The sequence below is a fragment of the Macaca fascicularis genome, chromosome 18 (genome assembly GCF_037993035.2).
Source record: "Macaca fascicularis isolate 582-1 chromosome 18, T2T-MFA8v1.1".
Taxonomy (NCBI): domain Eukaryota; kingdom Metazoa; phylum Chordata; class Mammalia; order Primates; family Cercopithecidae; genus Macaca; species Macaca fascicularis.
In genome coordinates, this window is record NC_088392.1 from 21,919,064 (window position 1) to 21,943,807 (window position 24,744).

At 45.5% G+C, this 24,744-nt stretch overlaps 1 protein-coding gene across 1 annotated transcript in view; it reads right to left on the reverse strand.

Moving 5' to 3' along the window:
- Positions 1 to 24,744, reverse strand: part of LOC102125936 (O-acyltransferase like protein-like) — a 76,361-nt gene that overhangs the window by 24,723 nt on the left and 26,894 nt on the right. Inside the window, exons 4-8 of the mRNA XM_005586562.4 lie at positions 18,316 to 18,457; positions 16,333 to 16,559; positions 10,381 to 10,560; positions 9,163 to 9,265; positions 1,631 to 1,732 (exon numbers count right to left, since the gene is read on the reverse strand). Coding sequence (XP_005586619.3) covers positions 1,631 to 1,732; positions 9,163 to 9,265; positions 10,381 to 10,560; positions 16,333 to 16,559; positions 18,316 to 18,457 — 754 coding nt within the window. The remainder of the gene's footprint in view (positions 1 to 1,630; positions 1,733 to 9,162; positions 9,266 to 10,380; positions 10,561 to 16,332; positions 16,560 to 18,315; positions 18,458 to 24,744) is intronic.

Sequence of the window (24,744 nt, forward strand, 5' to 3'; positions counted from 1 at the left end):
ACCACTGATTCCATATTCTGCCCCAATGTTGGAATCCCTTCTGCATCAACCAACCACACATTCCTAAAGAAGACCATTGGCCACGCACGGTGGCTCACGCCTGTGATCCCAGCACTTTGGGAGGCCAGGACGGGCAGATCACGAGGTCAGGAGTTCAAGACCAGCCTGGTCAACATAGTGAAACCCCGTCTCTACTAAAAATACAAAATATATATATATATCTTAGCCGGGCATGGTGGCAGGTGCCTGTAATCCCACCTACTTGGGAGGCTGAGGCAGGAGAATTGCTTGAACCCAAGAGACGGAGGTTGCAGTGAGCAGAGATGGCGCCACTGCACTCCAGCCTGGGTGACAGTGCGAGACTCCGTCTCAAAAAAAAAAAAAAAAAAAAAAAAAATCGTCATTCTTCTTGCCTCCCTCCCAGCAGAATGGCCATGGCCCAGAGCTTCGACCAAGTTCCTCTCGTGGTCATGTATCGTTTTATTTTTATCATTACCATTAGCACTCTGATTTACAGGATCCAATTACTACTAATTTGCAGACAAACAAATTTTCCTGTTGAATACAGATTCCATGGAAATCTGACAGTGCATTTATTGAACTCTGCTGCCCATCAGCTGAGGACTAAGGATGTTTTTGCCAGTGGAACATACCAGTTTTCATGGTATTTTTCCCAATAGAATTTGAACCATATTAAACCAGCTTAAATCAACTGTATTTAGGGAACAAAACTATTTCAGTTTACTTTTCTTTGGAAATTCTTTTATTGTTTTTTTTTTTTTTTTTTGAGACGGAGTGTCGCTCTGTCGCCCAGGCTGGAGTGCAGTGGCCGCATCTCAGCTCACTGCAAGCTCCGCCTCCCGGGTCTACGCCATTCTCCTGCCTCAGCCTCCCGAGTAGCTGGGACTACAGGCGCCCGCCACCTCACCCGGCTAGTTTTTTGTATTTTTTAGTAGAGACGGGGTTTCACCGTATTAGCCAGGCTGGTCTCGATCTCCTGACCTTGTGATCCACCCGTCTCGGCCTCCCAAAGTGCTGGGATTACAGGCTTGAGCCACTGCGCCCGGCCTGGAAATTCTTTTAAAAGAAGGTTAAAGACAGAAAACTAATAAATTATTACACAGCAATGAGGAATTGAGAAATTATGTAAATAAACCTACTGTCAGGCCTCTGAGCCCAAGCTAAGCCATCATATCCCCTGTGACCTTCACGTATACACCCAGATGGCCTGAAGCAACTGAAGATCCACAAAAGAAGTGAAAATAGCCTCAACTGATGACATTCCACCATTGTGATTTGTTTCTGCCCCACCCTAACTGATCAATGTACTTTGTAATCTCCCCCACCCTTAAGAAGGTTCTTTGTAATCTCCCCACCCTTTAGAAGGTTCTTTTTAATTCTCCCCACCCTTGAGAATGTACTTTGTGAGATCCACCCCCTGCCCACAAAACATTGCTCCTAACTCCACCGCCTATCCCCAAACCTATAAGAACTAATGATAATCCCACCACCCCTTGCTGACTCTGTTTTTGGACTCAGCCCACCTGCACCCAGGTGAAATAAACAGCCTTGTTGTTCACACAAAGCCTGTTCGGTGGACTCTCTTCACACAGACACACGTGACACCTACCTTGCCAGGCGACTGAGAAAGTATCTGAGTATGACTTTAGGGGTTATTCCTTTGTCTGAATTCTGATGCATCTTTAAAAACGACCTTGCACTTAACCAACCACTAAAAGAGAAAGAAGAATTGTCACAGGAATTACTTATCAATAATACAGTTCACTGATTGATTCATTTGGTTGTCCCAATCTGGATAGAATAAATTATGATGCATTAACAAAGCACCTCCAAGTCTTAAAATAATTTTTTTTTTTTTTAGATGGTGTCTACCACTGTCACCCAGGCTGAAGTGCAGTGGTGTAATCTCGGCTCACTGCAACCTCCGCCTCTCGGGTTCAAGCAATTCTCCTGCCTCAGCTGGGATTAGAGGCGCCTACCACCACGCCTAGCTAATTGTTGTATTTTTAGTAGAGACGGTGTTTCACTATGTTGCCCACACTGGTCTTGAACTCCTGACCTCATGATCCGCCCGCCTCAGCCTCCCAAAGTGCTGGGATTACAAGTGTGAGTCACCGCACCCAGCCAAAAACAATTGGTTTATTCTTGCTCATGCTGCATGCCCAGGTTGACAGAGCAGCCACCGTCTGAAACCTCACCAGTGACCATGGAAGATGACAACAGCCTTCTGGAGGGCCACAAACTAGCAATGAAACTGTCTAATCTAAAAGTGTCATGTTTAAAGCTCTTAGCATAAGAGTTTAAAGCACTTAGCATAATGGCAATACCAGGTACCACTTGGTCAGAACTAATGATGTGACCCACCCAATCACAATGGGGCCAGGAAGTGGAATGTTGCCAGGTGCCCAAAAGGGAAGGAGATAGAAAGATTTGTTGACCACTATTAACAACCACCATTGGGTCTTTTGAAATAATAACACCAAGACTTTCCATTTGTGTAGAAGCACGTGACTTTCAAAGTACTTTCGCTAATGAGATTGCTTTTCCTTCTCCAGTCGTACCAAACTACTTTGCAAAAAACGTTTGTTGGCAGGACCCAGTGACTCACACCTGTAATCCCAGCACTTTGGGAGACGGGTGGATCACCTGAGGTCAGGAGTTCAAGACCAGCCTGGCCAACATGGCAAGACACCACGTCTAATAAAAATATAAAAATTTGCTGAGCGTGGTGGCATATGCCTGTAGTCCCAGCTACTCAGGGGGCTGAGGCAGGAGAATCGTTTGAACCTGGGAGGCGGAGGTTGCAGTGAGCTGAGATCATGCCACTGTACTCCAGCCTGGATGACATAGCGAGACTCCATCTCAAAAAAATAAATAAATAGTTGTTTGTTGAGTGAATGATTGAATAGATGAATAAACAGCTCTATTAGGTAAAAAGGAAGATACTATCATTCCTGCTTCTCTGATGGGAAAAGTGAGACCTACAGATTATTAAGAGGGTTGCCCAAGATCGCAGAATTCTTAACCAACACACCCTGATGACAAATTCATTACCCAGAATGTGCAGCTAAAGAAACCAAAGTGATGCCTTTTAATTGCAACTGGATGGTAAGCAAGTATGTGAGTTTCTCTTTTTTTTTTTTTTTTTTTTTTTTTTTTTTTTTGAGACGGAGTCTCACGCTGTTGCCCAGGCTGGAGTGCAGTGGCGCGATCTCGGCTCACTGCAAGCTCCGCCTCCTGGGTTCACGCCATTCTCCTGCCTCAGCCTCCTGAGTAGCTGGGACTACAGGCGCCCGCCACCGCGCCCGGCTAATTTTTTTGTATTTTTAGTAGAGACGGGGTTTCACTGTGGTCTCGATCTCCTGACCTTGTGATCCACCCGCCTCGGCCTCCCAAAGTGCTGGGATTACAGGCTTGAGCCACCGCGCCCTTTTGACATTTGTACCAGCGATCCTTGTGGGTGTTTCCCTAAGGAGCTAATGTATTTCCTATTGCGAAACAAAGCCGTGGGTTGGGTGGGACTTGGAAGGGATCAGGCAGGGTTGGAGAATGTCTCTATTCTCTGCCTGCCAGATTTTCCTTTGAAAAGCAGCAACTTGGACTCATTAAATAGGAACAAAATTTATAGAGACATCTAAAAGACAGTGCTAAGAGGGGGAAGCAGGGCAGCCAATTCTGATTCCGGCCTCCTCTTAATTTCAGGAAAGGATAAATCAGGGCAATTCTTTCTTTTCAGAGTGACTGGCTCCCGCTCTGCCAGCACGGTTGCTAAGCAAAACCTGGGCCTCGTTGTGTGTGTGGGCACGCACCTCCCGGCTTGCAAGTTCATCAAGAGAGGGCTACAAGAAAGGCTGGCAGGGAAACAGGCTGTAAGCAAGATAACTAACTCCACGGGGCTAAGACCCAAAGACTTGAACACACTGCAACAGAGAAAAGCACGCACTAGTGATAGATGAAGTCAGCCCGAGAGGTAGGAGAGGATTACAAAACAGTCGCCAACTAATTATTCTTCAGGATAATCAGAAGGCTTTGGTTTTGCTATGTAAATATCAGTGACAAAGTGAGTAAGACATGGTTTCCTTGTGAAACAAGCTACACTTAAGCTCTAATTCTAACCTTACTAGCTGTGTAGACTTGGACAAATCACCTCATTACTGAACATCAAGAAGTTTCTCATCTGTAAAAATGGGGATGATATGTGTACCAGCTTTAGAGGTTTATTGTGAGAATTGCATGGGATAAAAGATTTCAAGCTCTTAGCATAATGGCAATACTAGGTATCACTATTAATAATGGTTCCATTGTTCAAAAGAAAATGTGAAACTTTGAAAGTAATACAATAAAAACTGAAGGAAAAGGAGAAAAAGACAGTCACGGAGACTGATGGTGAGAAATGGAAGCAAACAGAGATAAAGAGAAAAGAAATGTACTTCTCCGTCTCTAGGCTGCTGTCAGAATCTGCCCGGCTTCCGCCACCTCTGTTGGCCTCAGCTCTTCCTGCCTGGGCTCACACAGAGCTTTTCAGGCTTCAGCAGGCACAACCCGGAGAGCTTCTGACAGTCCAGACTGCTGGACCCATGCCCCCAGAAAGTCTGATTCAGTGGGTCTGGGGTGGTGCCCAAGAATTTGCACTTCTACCAATTCCAGGTGATGCTGGTGAATTTGCAGTGGGATGGCTGTCTGAGGACCACTGACATAAGGCAAGGCACGGCCCTCCCTGACCCCAGACCAATCCAGGTGGCAGATACGTCATCTTTATATATTTGTAGTTTTCTGGGCTGTTTGGTATCTCAATAGCCTTGGCCTGTGCTTTAGATATCTCAGGACTGACCTGGTGGCTTCTCTGGTGTCTCCGATTCCCACTGATGATCCAGAGATGACCAGTGGCCTTTCGTGCCCTCTATCTTTCCATCCTAGTGACAGCTTTTCTAGTCTCCAGATTGAGTTTGGCTTCGGTGCCTGCCATCCTGATCTGTCTGTGCCGGTGTCCCTCCCAGGGCTTGGACCCTGCCAGTCAGTCCCATCCTAGCATACAGTTGTTTTTGCCTGGCTTATAGGGAACAGAGTTCTGGTCTTTGCCTGCTGCCCTGTGGGCAGACCTCCCCGTTCTCCAGGGGCCCACTCCCGGTCTTCTGCAGCTGGGCTTCCTCTGCCTGGTGAGACCCAGTGCTGCCCTCTTGGAAAGTCTGGAACCCAGGGGTTCCCCTATCACTGCTGGTTTGCTGCATACTGTGGACCCTGAGCCTGGCCTGTCTGGGCTACTTGCCACCTTAATGGATAGGTCTGAGCTCATTCTGCATCCCTCTTTCTCAGCATTACCACAAGAAACTATCACACCAGATTCTGGAGATAAGACAAGAAATCATTCATTTCAACAATGACTTATTGAACATACTCTGTGGCTAGCACTGCCTCAGTGACCTGGTAACACAGCAGTACACAAAACAGAAAAACAAACTTTATGCCTTACATTCTACTGAAAGGACACAGACAATTAATCAATCAAAAATGGCAGCTATAGTATGTGGATAAATAGAAAAAATGAAGTCTAGAAGGCTGGGTAGTTGCACTTCAAAGAGAGGGGACGAGGAAGGCTTTGCTGTGTAAAACCTTGAAGGAGAACAGGAATCAAGCAACCAGGCTGTTAGGGAGGTAGGTGGCACAGAAGGTGGCTGGTGATTAGTAATCCCTTACCATTGTTCTGTGCAGCATGGGAGCTAGTTCTCCCCTAACTGGGTGGGTCACACACATTTGAATTTAATGACTTTTTTTTTTTTTTCCCAAGACAGAGTCTCACTGTTGCACAGGCTGGAGTGCAGTGGCACGATCTTGGCTCACTGTAACCTCCGCCTCCTGGGTTCAAGCAATTCTCTTGCCTCAGCCTCCTGAGTAGCTGGGATTACCACGCCCACCTAATTTCTGTATTTTTAGCAGAAACGTGGCTCCGTCATGTTGTCCAGGCTGATCTTGAACTCCTGGCCTCAAGCAATTCGCCTGCCTTGGGCTCCCAAAGTGCTGAGATTACAGGTGTGAGCCACCATGCCTGGCCTTAGTGGCCTTTTTTAAAAAATGGGGGCACTTATGAAAACATTGCTCTGTGGCTCTTGTAGTTTGGCCGACAATAGCATCTCCAGCAGCCATCAGTTTGCCCCTTTCTCCTCAGTCATTCTCAACATACCACAGATATGTCTTGGGTCCCTTCTCTTTTAACAGCCTTTCTTTGTGCCCCGTACAGAGTCCAGCTCCACTCCATTTCTTTGCTCCCTAAAACAGCAAAACATCTTGAAAGAGTTGTCCAAAGTCATTGTGTCTACATCCTCCCATCCTCACCCCACTCCCCCAGACTTCCATGTCCACCACGCCACTGACTCTGCTCCTGACAATGTCACCAAAAGGCTTCTGGTTGCCAAAGTCAAAGATTGTTTCTTTACACAATGAACTCCCGGAGCGCTGGGCCCCGCTGACCACAGCATTCCTTCTTGAGGCGCTTTCTTCTCTTGGCTTCCTGGTCCCCGCAGTGTCTGACTTGTGCCCCATTTCACTGGTCATTCATTCTCAGACTCCTTTGTGGGTTCTTCTCAGCTTCTAAAGGTTGGAACACCAGAGGTCCTGGCCTTCAGTCCCCATCGGTCATTCCATTCTCCTCTTAATGTGATCAGATTCAATACTGTGGCTTTAAATGCCTCCTGTATCCCAAGGACTCCAAAATTTACGTCTCCAGGCTTGATGTTTCCACTGATCTCCCGACTTACGAATGTCAGCTACCATATCACAGTTATGATATGACTTATGAATGTCAGCTACCATATCACAGTTATGATATGACTTATGAATGTCAGCTACCATATCACGAGTTATGATATGACTTAAAAATAAATGTCAGCAGTCATATCACAAGTTATAATATGACTTACGAATGTCAGCTACCATATCACGAGTTATAATATGACTTATGAATGTCAGTTACCATATCACAAGTTACGATATGACTTACGAATGTCAGTTATATCACGAGTTATGATATGACTTATGAATGTCAGCTATATCACGAGTTACGATATGACTTACGAATGTCAGGTACCACATCACAAGTTACAATATGACTTATGAATGTCGGCTACCATATCACAAGTTATGATATGACTTATGAATATCAGCTATCATATCACAAGTTATGATATGACTTATGAATGTCAGCTACCATATCATGAGTTATGATATGACTTACAAATAAATGTCAGCTATCATATCACAAGTTATAATATGACTTACGAATGTCAGCTACCATATCACAAGTTATGATATGACTTACGAATGTCAGCTATATCACGAGTTACGAGATGACTTACGAATGTCAGCTACCATCTCACAAGTTACAATATGACTTATGAATGTCGGCTACCATATCATGAGTTATGATATGACTTATGAATATCAGCTATCATATCACAAGTTATGATATGACTTATGATACGTCAGCTGCTCACCTGCCATTTCTACATGGCTGTCTAAAAGGCCTCTTCATCTTAATTCATCCAAAACAGAAAGCTCGGTTTTCCCTCCAGACCCAGCTTCTCCTCCCATCTTTCCCATCTTAATGAATGCCATCACCATCGACTCAGACACTGAAACCAAAATCTAGAAATCATCCTCAACTTGTCTCTTTTCTCACATGTCACATCTGATGCATCAACAAGCCTTAGCAATTCCACATCTTAAACATATCCTGAATGTGACCTTCTTTCTTGATTCCAGCCACCACCACCCCAGCCTTACCATTTCTCATCTGAAATAGGGCAAATCGATCCTCGTCAATCCTGCTTCCACTCTTGCCCTTCTTAGGTGCATTACTCACATAGGAGCCAGAGCGATCATCTTTCCAATAAATCAGATCACATCACTGTCCAGATTAAAACAAGCTCTCTCACTCCTTCCCGTTCCACCAAGACTGAAGTCTAAACTCCTTAGTGTTGTTACAAGGTCCCCCATGGTCTACCCTTGCCCTTCTCTTGGGTTTTCTGCCACTCTTCCTCACCTTCACTAAGCTTCACCCTTCTTTCTTCTCCTTAACAAGGCTCCCCGCTCTTGCCTGAGCACTTTTGCACTAATTGACCCTTTGCCTGAACTTTCTTATCTCAGATTTTCCCATGGCCAGCTCCTTCTTGCCATTCTGATCCCAGCTGAAATAGCACCTCTTCCATCAGACAAGCCTTCTCAGACCTTTGGAAGTAGATAAAAGTAGTTGCACAGGCTGGGTGCAGTGGCTCACTCCTGTAATCCTAGCATTTTGGGAGGCCAAGGTGAACAGATCACCTGAGGTCAGGAGTTTGAGACCAGCCTGGCCAACGTGGCAAAACCCCATCTCTACTAAAAATATAAAAATTAGCCAGGTGTGGTGGCAAGCATCTGTAGTTCCAGCTACTCGGGAGGCTGAGGCAGGAGAATCACTTGAACCCAGGAGGCAGAGGTTGTGGTGAGCCGAAATTGTGCCACTGTACTCCAGCCTGGACGACAGAGTGAGACTCTATCTCAAAAAAAAAAAAAAAAGGGGGGGGTTGCACAATATCGTAAATGTATTAAATGCCCGAAATTTTACACTGAGTGGTTAATTTTGTTATGTAAATTTTACCCCAATTTTTAAAAACAAAAATTAGAATTTTCATGAGGATTAAATGAGATACTATTTCGAAGTGCTTACCACAGTGCCCGACACTTCTCAATTAAGAAATTTTACCTCTTAATAGTTCATATAAATAAACATAACTTTCTGAAACATCATGTCATTTTCTGAATTTTTCCCATTTCGCTATAGCGAGAATTCAGAACTTCATCAAGCACCTGTACTACTCTGTGGGTCAGACTTTGAGAAGTACTGAAATAAACAATTTTGATGAATACAATCAATGTTTGTAAAAGGCCTGTGTTATAGAGCCATCGTAACTCATGTAATAAACTGAAGGTACAGTGGAGAATCTCTTGTGACAACAGTACCGTCTAGAAATGGACAAAGGCCCAGGTGAATAAATGTGGGTCATTCAGCTTTTCTCATTAGAGTGAGAATGGTAACACATACGCACACACACATCCCAGAACAAACACCACAAGCCCCACAGCAGTGAAAACATAGTTCAACCTTATTACCTGATCAGGAAAAATGTATCAACTCCAAGATAGAAGGGACCGCTCCGAGAGTAAATGTACAGTGGGTTTCTAAGCACTCTGCTTTTCCATTCAAGCACATTATCTGTAACAAACATTAAAAAGCAGTGTCTTTTTATTTCATAGAAGAAAATCATGTGATTTCTCTTTTCAGAAAAAGCAAGAGGAACACCTTCAACTTTTGGTTGTACTGGGCAGGTTTTAAGAATCACTATAGGCCGGGCCGATGGCTCACGCCTGTAATCCCAGCACTTGGGAGGCCAAGGCAGGTGGATCACGAGGTCAGGAGTTCGAGACCAGCCTGGCCAACATAGTGAAACCCCGTGTCTACTAAAAATACAAAAAATTAGCCGGCTGTGGTGGTGGGCGCCTACAATCCCAGCTACTTGGGAGGCTGAGACAGGAGAATCGCTTGAACCTGGGAGGTGGAGGTTGCAGTGAGCCAAGATCACGCCATTGTACTCTAGCCCAGGGGGTAACAGAGTGAGACTCCGTCTCAAAAAAAAAAAAAAAAAAAAAAAAAGAAAGAAAAAAGAAGAAGAAGAAGAATCACTGTAACTCATGTAGGAGGAGAAGTTAGACTGGGAATAAAAGGTGGTGACTGAGGTCCCTAACCGTCGTTCAGGAGCTTTAAGCTCCTTCGTGCAGTCACAGTGGCCACAACCCCCTTGGACTGTAGCACTACCTATCATGGGCTGGTACAGATCACCCAGGAGGCTTCTTCAATCTGCCCTGGGCTGTGTTTGCCCCCTGTTTAGAGAGTACCACTATTATTGATAGGAGCGCTTCAGGACGGTAGCAGCAAGAAGAAGGTGGAGAAACACTGATTTGATATTAGTGGACCATTTTTATTTATGCTTGTCTGCTTTTCAAGGAAAAATAAATGTTAGGTCCTGGCTTCGTTAACCATGATGAGAGAGAACTCGGCTTTTTGGATAACGAAAATACAATACCCAGGTATCAGTATTCACCTGGCAGCCAGGTGCCTGATTTGTACCTAGAGAGAGTGAAATGAGCCACTAGACACTGGCCTGGAAACCTTACTGATGGGAGGTCACACACAGTGTCTCTAAAACAGAAGGAAGGCTGCTCGTGGGAAGGCTGCCAGACCCCCATCCTTTGGCCACCATGATCCCGCCATACCAAAGAGTGTCTCTTCCCTGACTGCTCCCAGAGTAAAGGCTCATCAACTCTCCGCACCCAAAGACAGCCATGCAGTCATCTGACTGGTATGTCCCGAGATGATCCACAGAAGACTCAAAACACGAATGCCATTCAGTGCAGAGCAGGTGCTGCCTGGTGTCTTTGTAGTCCAGATGGCTGGCACATTCTTCTGCCAAGAAAAGCACTCCAGAGCATGAACCATGGCTCCTAGAAACCCTGGGCAAGAGCAAAGGTGTTACTGTCCACCCTGACTGCCAGGGTATCCACACACCGCCCCGCAACAAGAACCAAAGTGCAATCCACAGATCTTGGCAGTTACACGGAGGCTCTCTTGCTCTGACCGTGGGCTTCTCAGCTCAGCCTCCACGGTTCCCTCTTGATCTATCTGTGGACTTTCATACTTAGTATCCCTCCCTTTTGAATCTTGACTTTCGCTAACAGACTTGACCTGAGTTTGGTGCCCCACATGCTTTGTGCAGAATACGCTGCCCAAGCTCAGGCCCCAGAGATGCCAACCCCTGACCCCAGTCCTGCTTGACGAAGAGTTGAGGGAAGGAGAACGCAGACATCAGTAAGAATCGATGTGATCCACAAAGCAAGCACTTCACGTGAAAGAACACCCCTGCAATTCTGAGGACTAGTTGCTTATGAATAATGAGCCGGGCATGGTGGCTCACGCCTGTAATCCCAACACTTTCGGAGGCCAAGGCAGGTGGATCAGTTGAGGTCAGAAGTTTGAGACCAGCCTGACCAACATGAAACCTCATCTCTACTGAAAATACAAAACAGTTAGCTGGACGTGGTGCGCATGCCTGTAGTTCCAGCTACTCCAGAAGCTGAGGCAGGAGAATTACTTGAACCCAGGAGGTGGAGGTTGCAGTGAGCCAAGATTGCACCATTGCTTTCTAGCCTGGGTGACAGAGTGAGACTCCATCTCAAAAATAATAATAATAATAATAATAATAATAAATAATGTAGGTCAAAGTATAGGCACAAAAACAGAGGGACTGCTGGCACAGGAGCTTAGGGCACAGGCTATACAGCCAGATGCTCGTGGCTCTGATTCTGTCACTTATCAGCTCTGTGACCCCCCCCGGCAAGTGAATTAACTTCTCTGTGTCTAAGTTTCCACATCTGCAAAATAATCAAAGTAGATTTTATAGGATTATCATGAAAAACAAATGAGATAATGCTTATAGATCACATTAAACAGAGGCAACCCACAGTATGTACTCTTGAGAACGCAGCTACTCCTACCACTATTTTAAGCCCTATCACTTTAAGAATGGTTAATACCATCTTCTTAATTCATTCCCATTCTTAAAGAATTTAATGTTTACCTATTCTGAGAACCAAGCAAGTGTTTGGAATTGCAAAACAGGGGCCTCCAAGCTCAAGCCGGCTCCAAGAGACTTCCATTTCTGCCTGGACAGAGCCCCATGCCTTCAACATTGTGGGCACAAAGAAGTTTTTGCAGAATTAAAACTTATTCACAAATAAGGTCTGGCTCATAATCAAGCTCTGGAAATCTAAATCAGTTTCTTAAACTGAAGAATTTAATTACCTAACATTTTGAATTTCCAGCCGTGAATACAAGTATTTCCATTTAAGTCACTCTTTGTGATTGCGTCTCTGTCTGAAGTCACCACACCCACCCTTTTCATTCACAGGGGTTTTCACTCAGAAATTGGCCATGAGTACAGCACGACAGTCTCCTGGAGCTGATGCACCTGCTCCTCCTCAGTTTCCCGAGCAGTGAAGAGATACAGGACCCGGGCTCTGCCAGGTTTGGCCAACTTCTTTAGCCTCCCTGAGCCTCAGTTTCTTCACTTTTAGAATGGGCATAATTTTGACCAGGGTTGTGATGAGGATTCTAGAACATCAAATATCTGGTTTGACGCCTAATGTGGCAAGCTAGTGCTCAATATGTTTTGTTATTATGTTTTTCTGTCTAAATTCTACTCGTGAATGAACTCACCCATCAGCGGTTTATAAAGGCTTCTGAAAATAACTGCTCCTGAGACTCACTTAGCTCATCTGTAAATGGAAAGTGTTATAAACCATGAGGACGTGGAGAAGATTGGATGAAACGATGCAGGCAATCACCGGTTCTCAAAGTGGAGGTCTCCCAGCCAGCAGCTTCAGCATCACCTGGGAACTTATTAGAAATGCACATTCCCAGGCCCCACCACAGACCTATGAGGTCAGAGTCTTTGGGTCAGGGCCCAGGAATCTGTGCTGTAATAGTCATCCAGGTGACTCTGATGCTCGCCAAAGTTTGAGACCCATTGGTTGTGACAATGCTCTAAAAAACCTTGCAGCCACTTCTGCTCTGTTCAATCACAGTGAGCCCACATTTTTTTTTTTTTTTTTTTGAGACGGAGTCTCGCTCTGTCGTCAAGGCTGGGGTGCAGTGGCCGTATCTCAGCTCACTGCAAGCTCCTCTTCCCAGGTTTACGCCATTCTCCTGCCTCAGCCTCCCGAGTAGTTGGGACTACAGGCACCCGCCACCTCGCCCGGCTAGTTTTTTGTGTTTTTTAGTAGAGACGGGGTTTCACCGTGTTAGCCAGGATGGTCTCGACCTCCGACCTCGTGATCTGCCCATCTCGGCCTCCCAAAGTGCTGGGATTACAGGCTTGAGCCACCGCGCCCGGCCACAGTGAGCCCACTTTAAACAACAGGCCATTAAGTAAGAGCCCTGATGCCCAGGGCCTGAATCCATAGCTATGTATGTATGTCATGAAAACTTCCTCATACATTCGCTCATATTTTTCTCATCTAAATAGCAAAGGACAGGCTCATGTAACAGGAAACCATTCTAAGCAAATGCAATGGTTATTTGGAGGATAAAGAGTCAGGAATCCAAATACCCAACTTGGCTCCAAACTTCTAGAAGACACGGTGGTCTTATGTTGATTTGACTCACTGATTAACGTAAAAGTGGAGAGAGAAAAAAATGTTGAATCTCTGAGTCTCTCCAAATTGATTTTTATTTTCAAACATTCAGAGACATGGTATTTTACCTTTGATGTTTTTGGTTTTTTCTTTTTGAGGCAGCGTCTGGCTCTGTCACCCAGGCTAGAGTGCAGTGATATGAACTCAGTTCACACTGCAACCTCCATCTCCAGGTTCATGCAATCCTCCTGGCTCGGCCTCCTGGGTAGCGGGGACTACAGGCACACACCACCATGCCCAGCTAATTTTTGTATTTCTTTGTAGAAACGAGGTTTTACCACGTTGCCCATGCTGGTCTTGAACTCCTGGGTGCAAGCAATCTTCCTGCCTCAGCCTCCCAAAATGCTGGGATTATAGGCGTGAGCCACCATGCCCAGCATCCTTTGATGGTATTAAGTACAAAAATTAAAAAGTTGTTATGGCAACAGAACATGGAAAACCCCCATTTTGAGACCACAGTTAAATGTGCCAGATAAAAAAAGGTAACATAACTTTAATGTCCCAATCATAGGGTGCCTCATTTTGGGTGAGGAACCTAAAGTTTCAGTTCCTGACACCATACCAGGTATGTCTGGCCTAAATCCTGTCATCCAGCCTTAAAAGGTTGGGCTCTGCAATCCAGCTCTGGGGACGTGGCATGTCCCTGCAATCCAGCTGACTCTACTGGTCACTGAGCGAGGTCAGAGCAGCCCAGCGAGGTCAGAGCAGCCCAAGCATGTAGCCTTGGCAGATTTAAGCCCCTACCCTTTCTTTCCTCTCCTGGCTTAACCGAAGAGAATGGGGAAACAAGGAATGAATTTAGGAGGAGATGGTAAGTACTTATGATCTCATTTAATTCCTTCCACAGATCCCATTATATGCCCCTGTTTTACACATGTAGATACTGAGGTTCACAGAGGTCACACAATGTGACCACAGTCAGAGTTAGCAATCAAAGCAGGTTTGATTGGGTGACAGGATTCCTAAGCGTGTGCTCTTTCTGCCACACCAAATGTGGAACTGTCTATAGGCTGCCAGTGCGGGAGTGCGGGGTTGCGGGGGTAGCGGCACAGAGACAGAGGTCTAGAACCACATCGTGTGAAGTAATTGAGGGATTCTGAGCCACCATAACTGCCCTCAACATCTGATGGGGCTGCAATAGAAACAAGAGAGCATGATTATTTTCTGGGCCCTAGAAGGCAAAACCAGGGCCCCTGGTGGGAATTACAGGACAGCAAGGATTGCCTCTCGTTCGGAAGCCTGACCGCCAGCGCTTCCCATCACAGATGGGTCCACAGGAAGCCACCCGGCTGCTACAGCTGCTTCCAGCTTTGGGAAAGAGGTTGTGCCAGGGACCTCTAGGCCTTCTTGGCTCCTTCTTATACCATATCTCTGCTTACACAAACATGTGTTTTGTTTTTATTGTTGAGCTTTTGGTTGGTGTTGCTACTGTTTTTGTTTTTGCCTTAAGACCCGAATAGGGCCGGGCACAGTGGCTCACGCCTAAAATCCCGGCACTTTGGAAGGTCGAGGCGAGTGGATCCTTTGAGCCCAGGAGCTTGAGACCAGCCTGGGCAACACATGGCAAAACCCCATCTCTACTGAAAATACAAAGATCGTTTGAGCCAGGAGGCAGAGGTGGAAGTGAGCTGAGATCATGCCACTGCACTCCAGCCTGGGTGACAGAGGGAGATCCTGTCTCTGGAAAAAAAAAAAAAATCTGAGTAGGATCTGAGAAAATAATTTCTATGCCTTCCACAGTAGGCATATTCCCTGAAGCTGCTTTATCATTTCTTCATATCCTTCTAGTTCATTCACTGAAATTTCTTTTTTTTTGAGACAGAGTCTTGCTCTTGTCACCCAGGCTGGAATACAGTGGCATGATCTTGGCTCACTGCAACCTCTGCCTCCCAGGTTCAAGCAATTCTCCTGCCTCAGCCTTCCAAATAGCCAGGATTACAGGCACCTGCCACCATGCCTGGCTAATTTTTGTATTTTTAGTAGAGAGAAGGTTTCACCATGTTGGCCAGGTTGGTCTCGAACTCTTGACCTCAGGTGATCCACCTGCCTCGGCCTCTCGAAGTGCTGAGATTACAGGCATGAGCCACCAAGCCCAGCCATTCCATTTTATTTTTATCCCCCTAGTTGGAGTAAAAAAGGACAATTGTGTGGACCTGGATCTAAAAGAAATCTGCCAAATATTCACATTCTGGTTCTGTTCTTTTTTTTTTTTTTTTTTTTTTTTTTTTTTGAGTCAAGGTCTCTCTCTGTTGCCTGACTAATATTTAAATTATTTTTGTAGAGATGGGGGTCTTGCTACATTACACAGGCTGGCCTCAAACTCCCGAGTTCAATCAATCCTCTCACCTTGAATTCCCGAAGTGCTGGGATTACAGGCTTGAGCCACTGAGCCTGGCCCTTTTATTCCACATGTTCTGAAGGTTAGAGAGAGAGATATTCTATTTGCCTTGGTGCATAGGCAGGCAGTAGAAATGAAGGCAATGCTCTTGATTTTTCACTAAAACACAGTGCAGTCTATCTCAATGAAATCCAGCCTCTCACTACCTAGGCTGGGTTAATCTGTTTCTGGTTCACACGTACCGTACTGCGTGAATTACCTTGTGTTACAAGCTCAACACCCTCCCTTCAGTTTCTATGTAAATCATTCACCTTCCTGCGGATGGCAGGAAGCTTCTACGGGTCATGTGTATAAGTGTGACACTGAAAGCAGACACTGTGGCCACGGAATTGTTCTCAGAGAATTGCCGCAGTGAAACCCCAAGCCCTGTTTGAACCTAGTCTTTGATCAGCACAAAAACACACTGGATAATTGTACTCACAAAATAAAGCAGCATTTTTAGTGACCTTGCCTGACCTTAGCACGCTGATGGTAAACAAAGACGGGACAGTCAAGAGCAGAGATCTAACCTCCACACTGACATTTGGAAGCTGCCGGACGTTCACTAGGAGCCAGCACTGTAGGCATTCGTATCCAACTGCACACTCGGCTAAGTCACCTCTCCTGGGTGGTCTTAGTTTCATTCAAATGCCTACTTTTTCCTCCGCTCGGGGCTGCTGACAGGGGCAGATGTGCCGGGCAGTGCGTCCGTGGGATTCTGCTTCTTTGTTCATTGCTCTCCGCCTTGCTCAGCGGCAGACTCCCGTAAGTGGCCAGAGGTGCCCCATGTTCCTGCGATGTCCTGCAGGCTGACCCCCATTCCCTAGCTGCCACGCAGACTGTTCCAGCCAAAGGGAGGATGAGCCCCAGCAAGGCGATGAACCTGCAGGAAGAAGACACAACAGCTGCGCCTTCCCTCATCTCAGGACGCCGAAATGAGACGCCGGGAACACGGGCCTGTGAAAAGCAAACCGCTGCATACTTATGTAGAAAAACCTTCAACAATTTTAAGGATGGAGAATGATGCTCTAAGAATAAAACGAATGAAAAAAGAGAAAATATATCAAGGAAAATGTTAACGGATTTCACTTAACTTGTCATAATTATTTTTAAAATCTTAAAGCAACCAAAATACTGAGGAAGATGTCTGCAGCTGATATGACTAAGAATTAATATTCTTTACATACATAATAAACTTTAAAAATTAGTAAGAACCTGGCTGGGTGCGGTGGCTCAAGACTGTAATCCCAGCACTTTGGGAGGCCTTGGCGGACAGATCACCTGAGGTCAGGAGTTTGAGACCAGTCCGGCCTACATGGTGAAACCCCCAACTCTACTGAAAATACAAAAATTAGCTGGGTATGGTGGTGCGTGCCTGTGGTTCCAGCTACTCGGGAGGCTGAGGCAGGAGAATCTCTTGAGCCAGGAGGCAGAGGTTGCAATGAGCTGAGATCGCCCCACTGCACTGCAGCCTGGGTGACAGAGCGAGACTGTCTCAAAAAAAAAAAGAAGAAGAAGAACCTAACTCACACATGGAAAAGGGGGTAAAGAATATGAATTTACAAGAGAAAAATACAAGTGGCAGATAAACTTAGGAAAGAAAAACCCTCTTCGCCAGTTTTTTGAAGACATAAATTAAACCAATGTATTCACCTATCAAATTGGTTCCACTTTTTATAAAGGTAGTAGCTTTTGATGCTGGTGAGAGGGTAAAGTAACACATGAGAGTTTCCTACTGGGGACAGGAAAAATGAATTGTTAAGGAAAACAACATCAAATGATTCAAGAATTATGACCCAGCAATTATACTTCTATTTAATTTATGTTAAGAGACCGGGCACGGTGGCTCACGCCTGTGATCCCAGCACTTTGGGAGGCCAAGGCAGATGGATCACGAGGTCAGGAGTTCGAGACCAGCCCGGCCAACATGGTGAAACCCCGTCTCTACTAAAAATACAAAATTAGCCTGGTGCAGTGGTGCACGCCTGTGGTCCCAGCTACTCGGGAGGCTGAGACAGGAGAATTGCTTGAACCCGTGAGGGGGAGGCTGCAGTGAGCTGAGATTACACCACTGCACTCCAGCCTGGGTGACACAGCAAGACTGTCTCAAAAAAAAAAGGTAAATGGTGATCTCCTTGTGTCTCAGTCTGTTTGGCTGCTATAACAAAATACCGTAGGCTAGGTGGCTTATACACCCCAGAAATTAATTTCTCACAGTTCTGGAGGGTGGGAAGCCCAGGATCAAAGTGCTGGAAGATTCGGTGCCTGTTGAGAGCCCACTTTCTGGTTCATAGACGGCGCCTTCTAGCTGTGTCCTCACATGTTGGAAGGGGCAAGAGAGCTCTCTGGGGTCCCTTGTCTAAGCTACCCACCCCCATTTGTGAAGGCTCTGCCCTCATGACAGGCACCTCCCAAAGGCCCCATCTGTGGAGATCATCACATTGCGGGTGACATTCCAACTTACGAATTTTGGGGGGGAAACAAAAACACTCAGACCATAATATCCTGAAACAGGCAGTACTGGCCAGACATCATGCAATGAATGAGATTTAATAGTGAAATGCAGTTGATGAGGGGAGTTGATAAAACAGTACTGACAGATCACAACCCACCCAGGTACCTCGAATGTCCATACTCACAGACATACGGCAGCAAATGTGTCCAGGGGGAACGTTCCAGTAGCACATCTGGCCACACTCCCACCAGACGAGGAGGAAGAATTTATTGTAAAAAGAAAGAGGGAAGGGGCCAAAAATGAAGTATTTCTGAATCTTAAAGTATCTACCAAAAAAGAAAAAGAGATTGTATAAATCATTTAGCTTGTAATAATGCCTTACATTTTCCCAAGTGCTTTCATATCTATTATTTCAAAATGAAACTTTTACAGTAAAAAGGGACAGCTGGGGCTGGGCGCAGTGGCTCACGCCTGTAATCCTACACTTTGGGAGGAGGCTGAGGCAGGGTGATCACTTGAGGTCAGGAGTTTGAGACCATCCTGGCCAGCATGGTGAAACCCTGTCTCTACTAAAAATAGAAAAATTAGCCAGGCATGGTGGTGCTCATCTGTAGTCCCAGCTACTCGGGAGGCTGAGACATAAGAATCACTTGAGCCGGGGAGGCAGAGGTTGCAGTGAGCTGAGATCATGCCACTGCACTCCAGCCTGGGCCACAGAGCGAGACTGTCTCCAAAAAGAAAAAGGGTGGGGACAGCTGGTTTTGAATATATCTGATTTACAGTTGGAGGGAAGTAGGGCACAAAAATGTGGAAAGTTACAGAATGAGGAACTCTTAGCCCAGCTGGAAGTAAACCCAGGTCTACTGAATCAGTCTTTTCTCCTGGCCTTTCCTAGCACACGGTACTGGGAACTAAAAACCTAAACATGCGCCGTTGCTGGCTCAAATCTATTTGTGAACAAGCCCCCCCGACAGAGAAATGCAATATAAGATGGAAATATACAATTGCAGCCCATAGTCTGGGGAAAGGTGCCATCTGAAATTGAAGGTAAGAAGCAGCAAGTCAGGACACAGCTGATGAGCACTGGAAGAAATTGCGTGTAAAGATCCTACTGGTAAGACTAGGGCTGTTGTCTCCAATTTTAGCAAGCCTCAGAATTACCTTGAGGGCCTGTTGGCTCTCTGCCTCCCCTCCCTGCAAGTTTCTGATCCAGGAGGTTTGAGGCGGAACCTGACTTTGTGCTTCTGACAAGTTTACAGGTGTTCTTGCTGCGAATCCCAGGAGCACACGGTTAAAATTAAGACCAGGGGACTTCCAAAATCTCCACAAAGGATGGGCACACAGCTCTCCTCCTTCTTTAAAATGGGGATCATAATAGTACCTACCTCCTAGGGTTGTCATGAGAACTAAATGACACAATGGTTGTAAAGCCCTTAGAACAGTGCAGGACAGGCAGTAAGTTTAATAAATGTTGGGTGTTCCTCATCTCACCACACCACATTGCCTAGTCTTGCATTCAAGAGGCTCAAGTTTGAGCTAGCTTGCTGTGTGACCCTGAGCAAGTCGCTTCATCTCTCTGGGTCTCATTTCCTCATCTGTGTAACAATGAAGGGTGGGTCAGACACGATGTATTCTTTTATTATTATTATACTTTAAGTTCTGGGATACATGTGTAGAATGTGCAGGTTTGTTACATAGGTATACACGTGCCATGGTGATTTGCTGCACCCATCAACCCGTCATCCAGGTTTTAAGCCCCGCATGCATTAGGTATTTGTCCTAATGCTCTCCCTCCCCTTGCCCCCAACCCCCCGACAGGTCTCGGTGTGTGATGTTCTCCTCCCTGTGTCCATGTGTTCTCATTGTTCAACTCCCACTTATGAGTGAGAACATGCAGCGTTTGGTTTTCTGTTCCTGTGTTAGTTTGCTGAGAATGATGGTTTCCAGCTTCATCCATGTCCCTGCAGAGGATAAAAACTCATTCTTTTTTGGGCTGCATAGTATTCCATGGTGTATATGTGCCCCATTTTGTTTATCCAGTCTATCATTGATGGGCATTTGGGTTGTTTCCAAGTCTTTGCTATTGTAAATAGTGCTGCAATAAACACAAGGGACATGATGTATTCTAATGTCCTTTCCATCTCTAACCCTCAAGGTTCCCATGAGTCTGTGACCCAAGGGTTTCTAAAACGTCCAAAAATGCTGCTGAAAGACTAATAATATGTGATTAACTGTGATTCCTAATTGTAGCATGGTAAGGGTAGAAACAAGAAGGAAAGGTCATCTGTGTGTTCTCAACCCTGGCCAAGAGTTGGGGTGCTTGATCTAGGTTACCAGCAGGTTCCCACAGGAGACCTGGCAGCAGAATTTTTCATAATCCAATTCCATTTGCTCTGAACCAATGCTACTTCCTGTTAGTATGTGGGTTTCCAAACTAAACTCTTCCACTGGAAACGAAGTGTACTGACCAGCCAGCACACGTCTGTTCCCTTTGCAAGTTCTATTTCTAATTTTAAAGGAATCAAATGACGTTTCTGTTTTGTTTTGGTTTTGTTGTTTTGGTTCGTTGGTTTTTTGGTCAATCAACCACAGCCCAGCTCTAAATCCTGCCATGGTAAACAAAGACAACCAACCGGCAGCCCGCGCACATCCAATCAGCCTTAAGTAATCAGCCTGAAGTGTCTATGCTGTGCTAGATTCCAGATCTACAAGGGGAATATGAAATCTTTATTGGGGCCGGGCACGGTGGCTCACGCCTTTAATCCTAGCACTTTGGGAGGCCAAGACGGGCGGATCACGAGCTCAGGAGATCGAGACCATCCTGGCTAACACGGTGAAACCCCGTCTCTACTAAAAAAATACGAAAAAAAACTAGCCGGGCGAGTTGGCGGGCGCCTGTAGTCCCAGCTACTCCGGAGGCTGAGGCAGGAGAATGGCGTGAACCCGGGAGGCGCAGCTTGCAGTGAGCCGAGATCCGGTCACTGCACTCCAGCCTGGGCGACAGAGCGAGACTCCGTCTCAAAAAAAAAAAAAAAAAAAGAAACCTTTATTGGAAACCTCTGTTGAATCTGTTTTCCAACAAATTCTTACCCCACCCCATCCTGACCTCTTCACTAACACAAGGTCAGCTCAAGCCCTGTCTAAATTCCCCACTCTTACTCTATCCATGCTGGGCTCTGCTTCTCTAGCTTTTATGCCCAGCCCCAACACTTGAGTGAGATTGGACATTTCTTTCCCCACAGTGTTTCCCAATAGCTCAGGCACACACACTTTTCTTCCTAACTAAATTGTACATATTTTTGAAAAGAGTAACTCCCAATCATTTTGATCCCCCCGCCCCCAGCACATACAGGTGATGTCTCATACAAAGGCCAGAGAGAAAATTGCTCAATAAATATTTTCTGAATTGAATTGAGAACACAAAATGGTATTCTGTGAAATGTTTTGGATTCCTTTTGAATTCTTAGCCAGAAAGGCAATTCTATGGGTAATTCAAGGAGTTACTATTAAAAGAGTTCCATTTTCTCCATTGGTGCTCAGGGAATCTGTAAAAGGGAATTGGAGGAGAAAAATCTTCCCTTGTGCTTCTAGCACCATTGTTCTGCTATGTAGGCCTAGTGATTCTCATAGGAAAAGCAAGGTGAAATTAACCTAATAGAGCATAGGAAAGAGCACAGTTTAACGCTTATTGTAAAGGTTTGTTAAACGTCGATTCTAAGCAGCTCAGGACTCATTGCTTTTGGCCACTGCAAACTGGGACAGTGTGATCATCATAAAACGTTATAAAGTCTCCAATGGGACAGACTTAGAGTGAGTGAGTCTTAGACTTAGAGTGAGTCCCCGAGAATGGAAATGTGCAGCCTTCAGTGTTGTGTCTGGATAAAATCAGACACAACTCAGTGTTAAACAGACCTTTAGAACAAGCCCCAGGCTGGGTGTGGTGGCTCACACCTGTGATCCCAGCACTTTGTGAGGTCGAGGCAGAAGGATCACTTGACGTCAGAAGTTTGAGACCAGCCTGGTCAACATAAGGAGACCCCATCTCTACAAAACATCTACAAATTAGACAGGTGTGGTGGTGCATGCCTGATCTCAGCTATTTGGGAGGCTGAGGTGGAAGGATTGCTTGGACCCAGGAGATTCAGGCGGCAATGAGCCATGATTGTGCCACTGCACTCCAGCCTGGGGACACAGCAAGACCTTGTCTCCGAAAAACAAAAGCAAAACCAAAAACACCCAAGCCCCTTCTTTGTCAGCTCTTGTGTGGTCCCTGTGACCAGGTAGATTGCCTCTGCCTCACAATTAAACTTCAGCAAGATTATCTAACATTTGTCAAGCATATTCTAAGAGCAGGGCCCTGAGCTAAGGGGCTATGAGTTCCCATCCTCCCAACTCCCTGTTGTGTTAAAGGGAACTCAGATAATCTAGCCAGCCTAGGAAGTAGGTATTAGGTAGTCTTTTGGGTTGAACTGTGTCCTCCAGAAAGGTTCAAGTCCTAACCCTTAGTACCTGCATATGTGACCTTATTTGGAAATAGGAAGATGAGGTTAGGTTGGGCCCTAAATCCAGTATGACTAGTGTCCTTATGCAAGGGAAGTTTGGACATACAGGGAAGAACTCCACATGTGGGTGGAGGTAGAGGCTGGAATGATGTGGCTACAAGCCAAGGAGTGCCAGGAAGTACTGACAACTACCAGGCATGTGGAGTAGGGCAAGGAACAGACTCTCCCTCAGAGCCTCCAGAAGGAACCAACCTCATCATCACCTTGACTTCAGATATTTAGCCTCCAGAACTGTGAGAGAATGAATCTCTGTTGTTCTAAGCCACCCAGTATGTGGTCACTTGTTACAGCAGCGATGGGAAAGGACTATTAATGATACTAAAATGCATGGGTCTGGATTTTTAGGAAAATATTCCATAATTGGGTTTCATAATCACCACATCCAAGTTCCATCCAGGCTCTCAGCATTCTGGTGTGAAATAATTTTATCCTTAGGAATTCAGGTAAAGTATGTTGGGTGAAATTTTATAACATTCTATGACAACAACTGTGCAGTGTTTTGCCCTAGCCCTTGGCCAAAAGCAGTTATGTCCTGACCTGCCAGGATCTTGCTCTCCCTCTGCCGTACTAGGGCATTTTTTCTCGCCCAATTTACTACTGGCCCTCCCCGCTCCCCTCCTCTGGGTGAGTGCAGTCCGTGCAAACAGCTTCAGTCTGGTATGCTGAGCTGGTTGTCTCACATCTGTAGAGGAAATATTGGCAACTCCATCAAAGAGCTTTAAGGAATAGCTGACAAATCCTTTCCAGATGGGGACACTTTACCCCGGGCAAAGACCTCCAATTTCTATCTGCTGCCTCTGTGCCAGAGCTGGAAAAACGCCTGGGCAGCAAAGACTAAATTCCCCTAATCCATCCACCCACGTCAGCTCAGTTGACAACCACCAGGCTGTTTTCTTTTCCTGGTTCCTCAAAGAGAATCTCCATCTTGTTTCTCTTTGAATGCTACTTTCTTAAAATATCTTTTTATCAATGGCAATTATTTCTAATATTTTATTTTATTCTAATGTCAACTCTGGCTAGAAAGCTTGGCATTAGTCTGAAAAATTAGGCTAATTGACAAATCTCTTAAATAATAAGGACTATTAACTCATTAGACTTAGAGTCACTTAGTCACTTGAAATGCTAATTTAATAATAACTACACATTTATCTTTGTTTCTAGGATATTTATGGCTTATCCAACAAGAATTGAAATTTGCATTTGATTTGTAATGATTTATTGCTTTTTTATTTTTATTTATTTATTTATTTATTTGAGACGGAGTCTTGCTCTGTAGCCCAGGCTGGAGTGCAGTGGCACCATCTCGGCTCACTGCAAGCTCCGCCTCCCAGGTTCACACCATTGTCCTGCCTCAGCCTACCCGAGTAGCTGGGACCACAGGCGCTCGCCACCACGCCTGGCTTATTCTTTGTATTTTTAGTAGAGATGGGGTTTCACCGTGTTAGCCAGGATGGTCTTGATCTCCTGACCTCGTGATCCGCTGGCCTCGGCCTCCCAAAGTGCTGGGATTACAGGTATGAGCCACCGTGCACAGCTGATTTATTGCTTTTTTAAACAGCACATGAAATACCTGGTTAGATAGATAATACACCCAAAGCCATAGGAATCGTCACAAATGCAGAGGACCGTTTAAGATTTTGACAACTAGCTGCAATATCAACACTTTAAAGGAGAACTCTTAATATTGTATAACTTTATTATATGTTAGTTCTTCTCACTCCTAATAATGTAGAACTTTAGTATGTGTTAGTTCTTCTCTGGATGACCAGAATAAATATAAAAGACACCAGTGGCAAAAACCTAGGCTTAAAATTCTTGCTTTGGAAACTTTAAAAGACTTAGGGGAAGTCAAATCAGTTTCTGTGGAGACTGAAATATATTCCTTCCGCATAGCTAAGGGAGAAGCGATTAGAAGGCCATAGAGAGAGCCATGCAGAGCCACCCGTCACTGTACAGAGGAAGACACTGAACTTGGGGAGATTAAGTGATTGGCCCAGGATCACACAGCTGGGAGGTGACAACCAGGACCAAATGCTGGGCTCTTAACACTA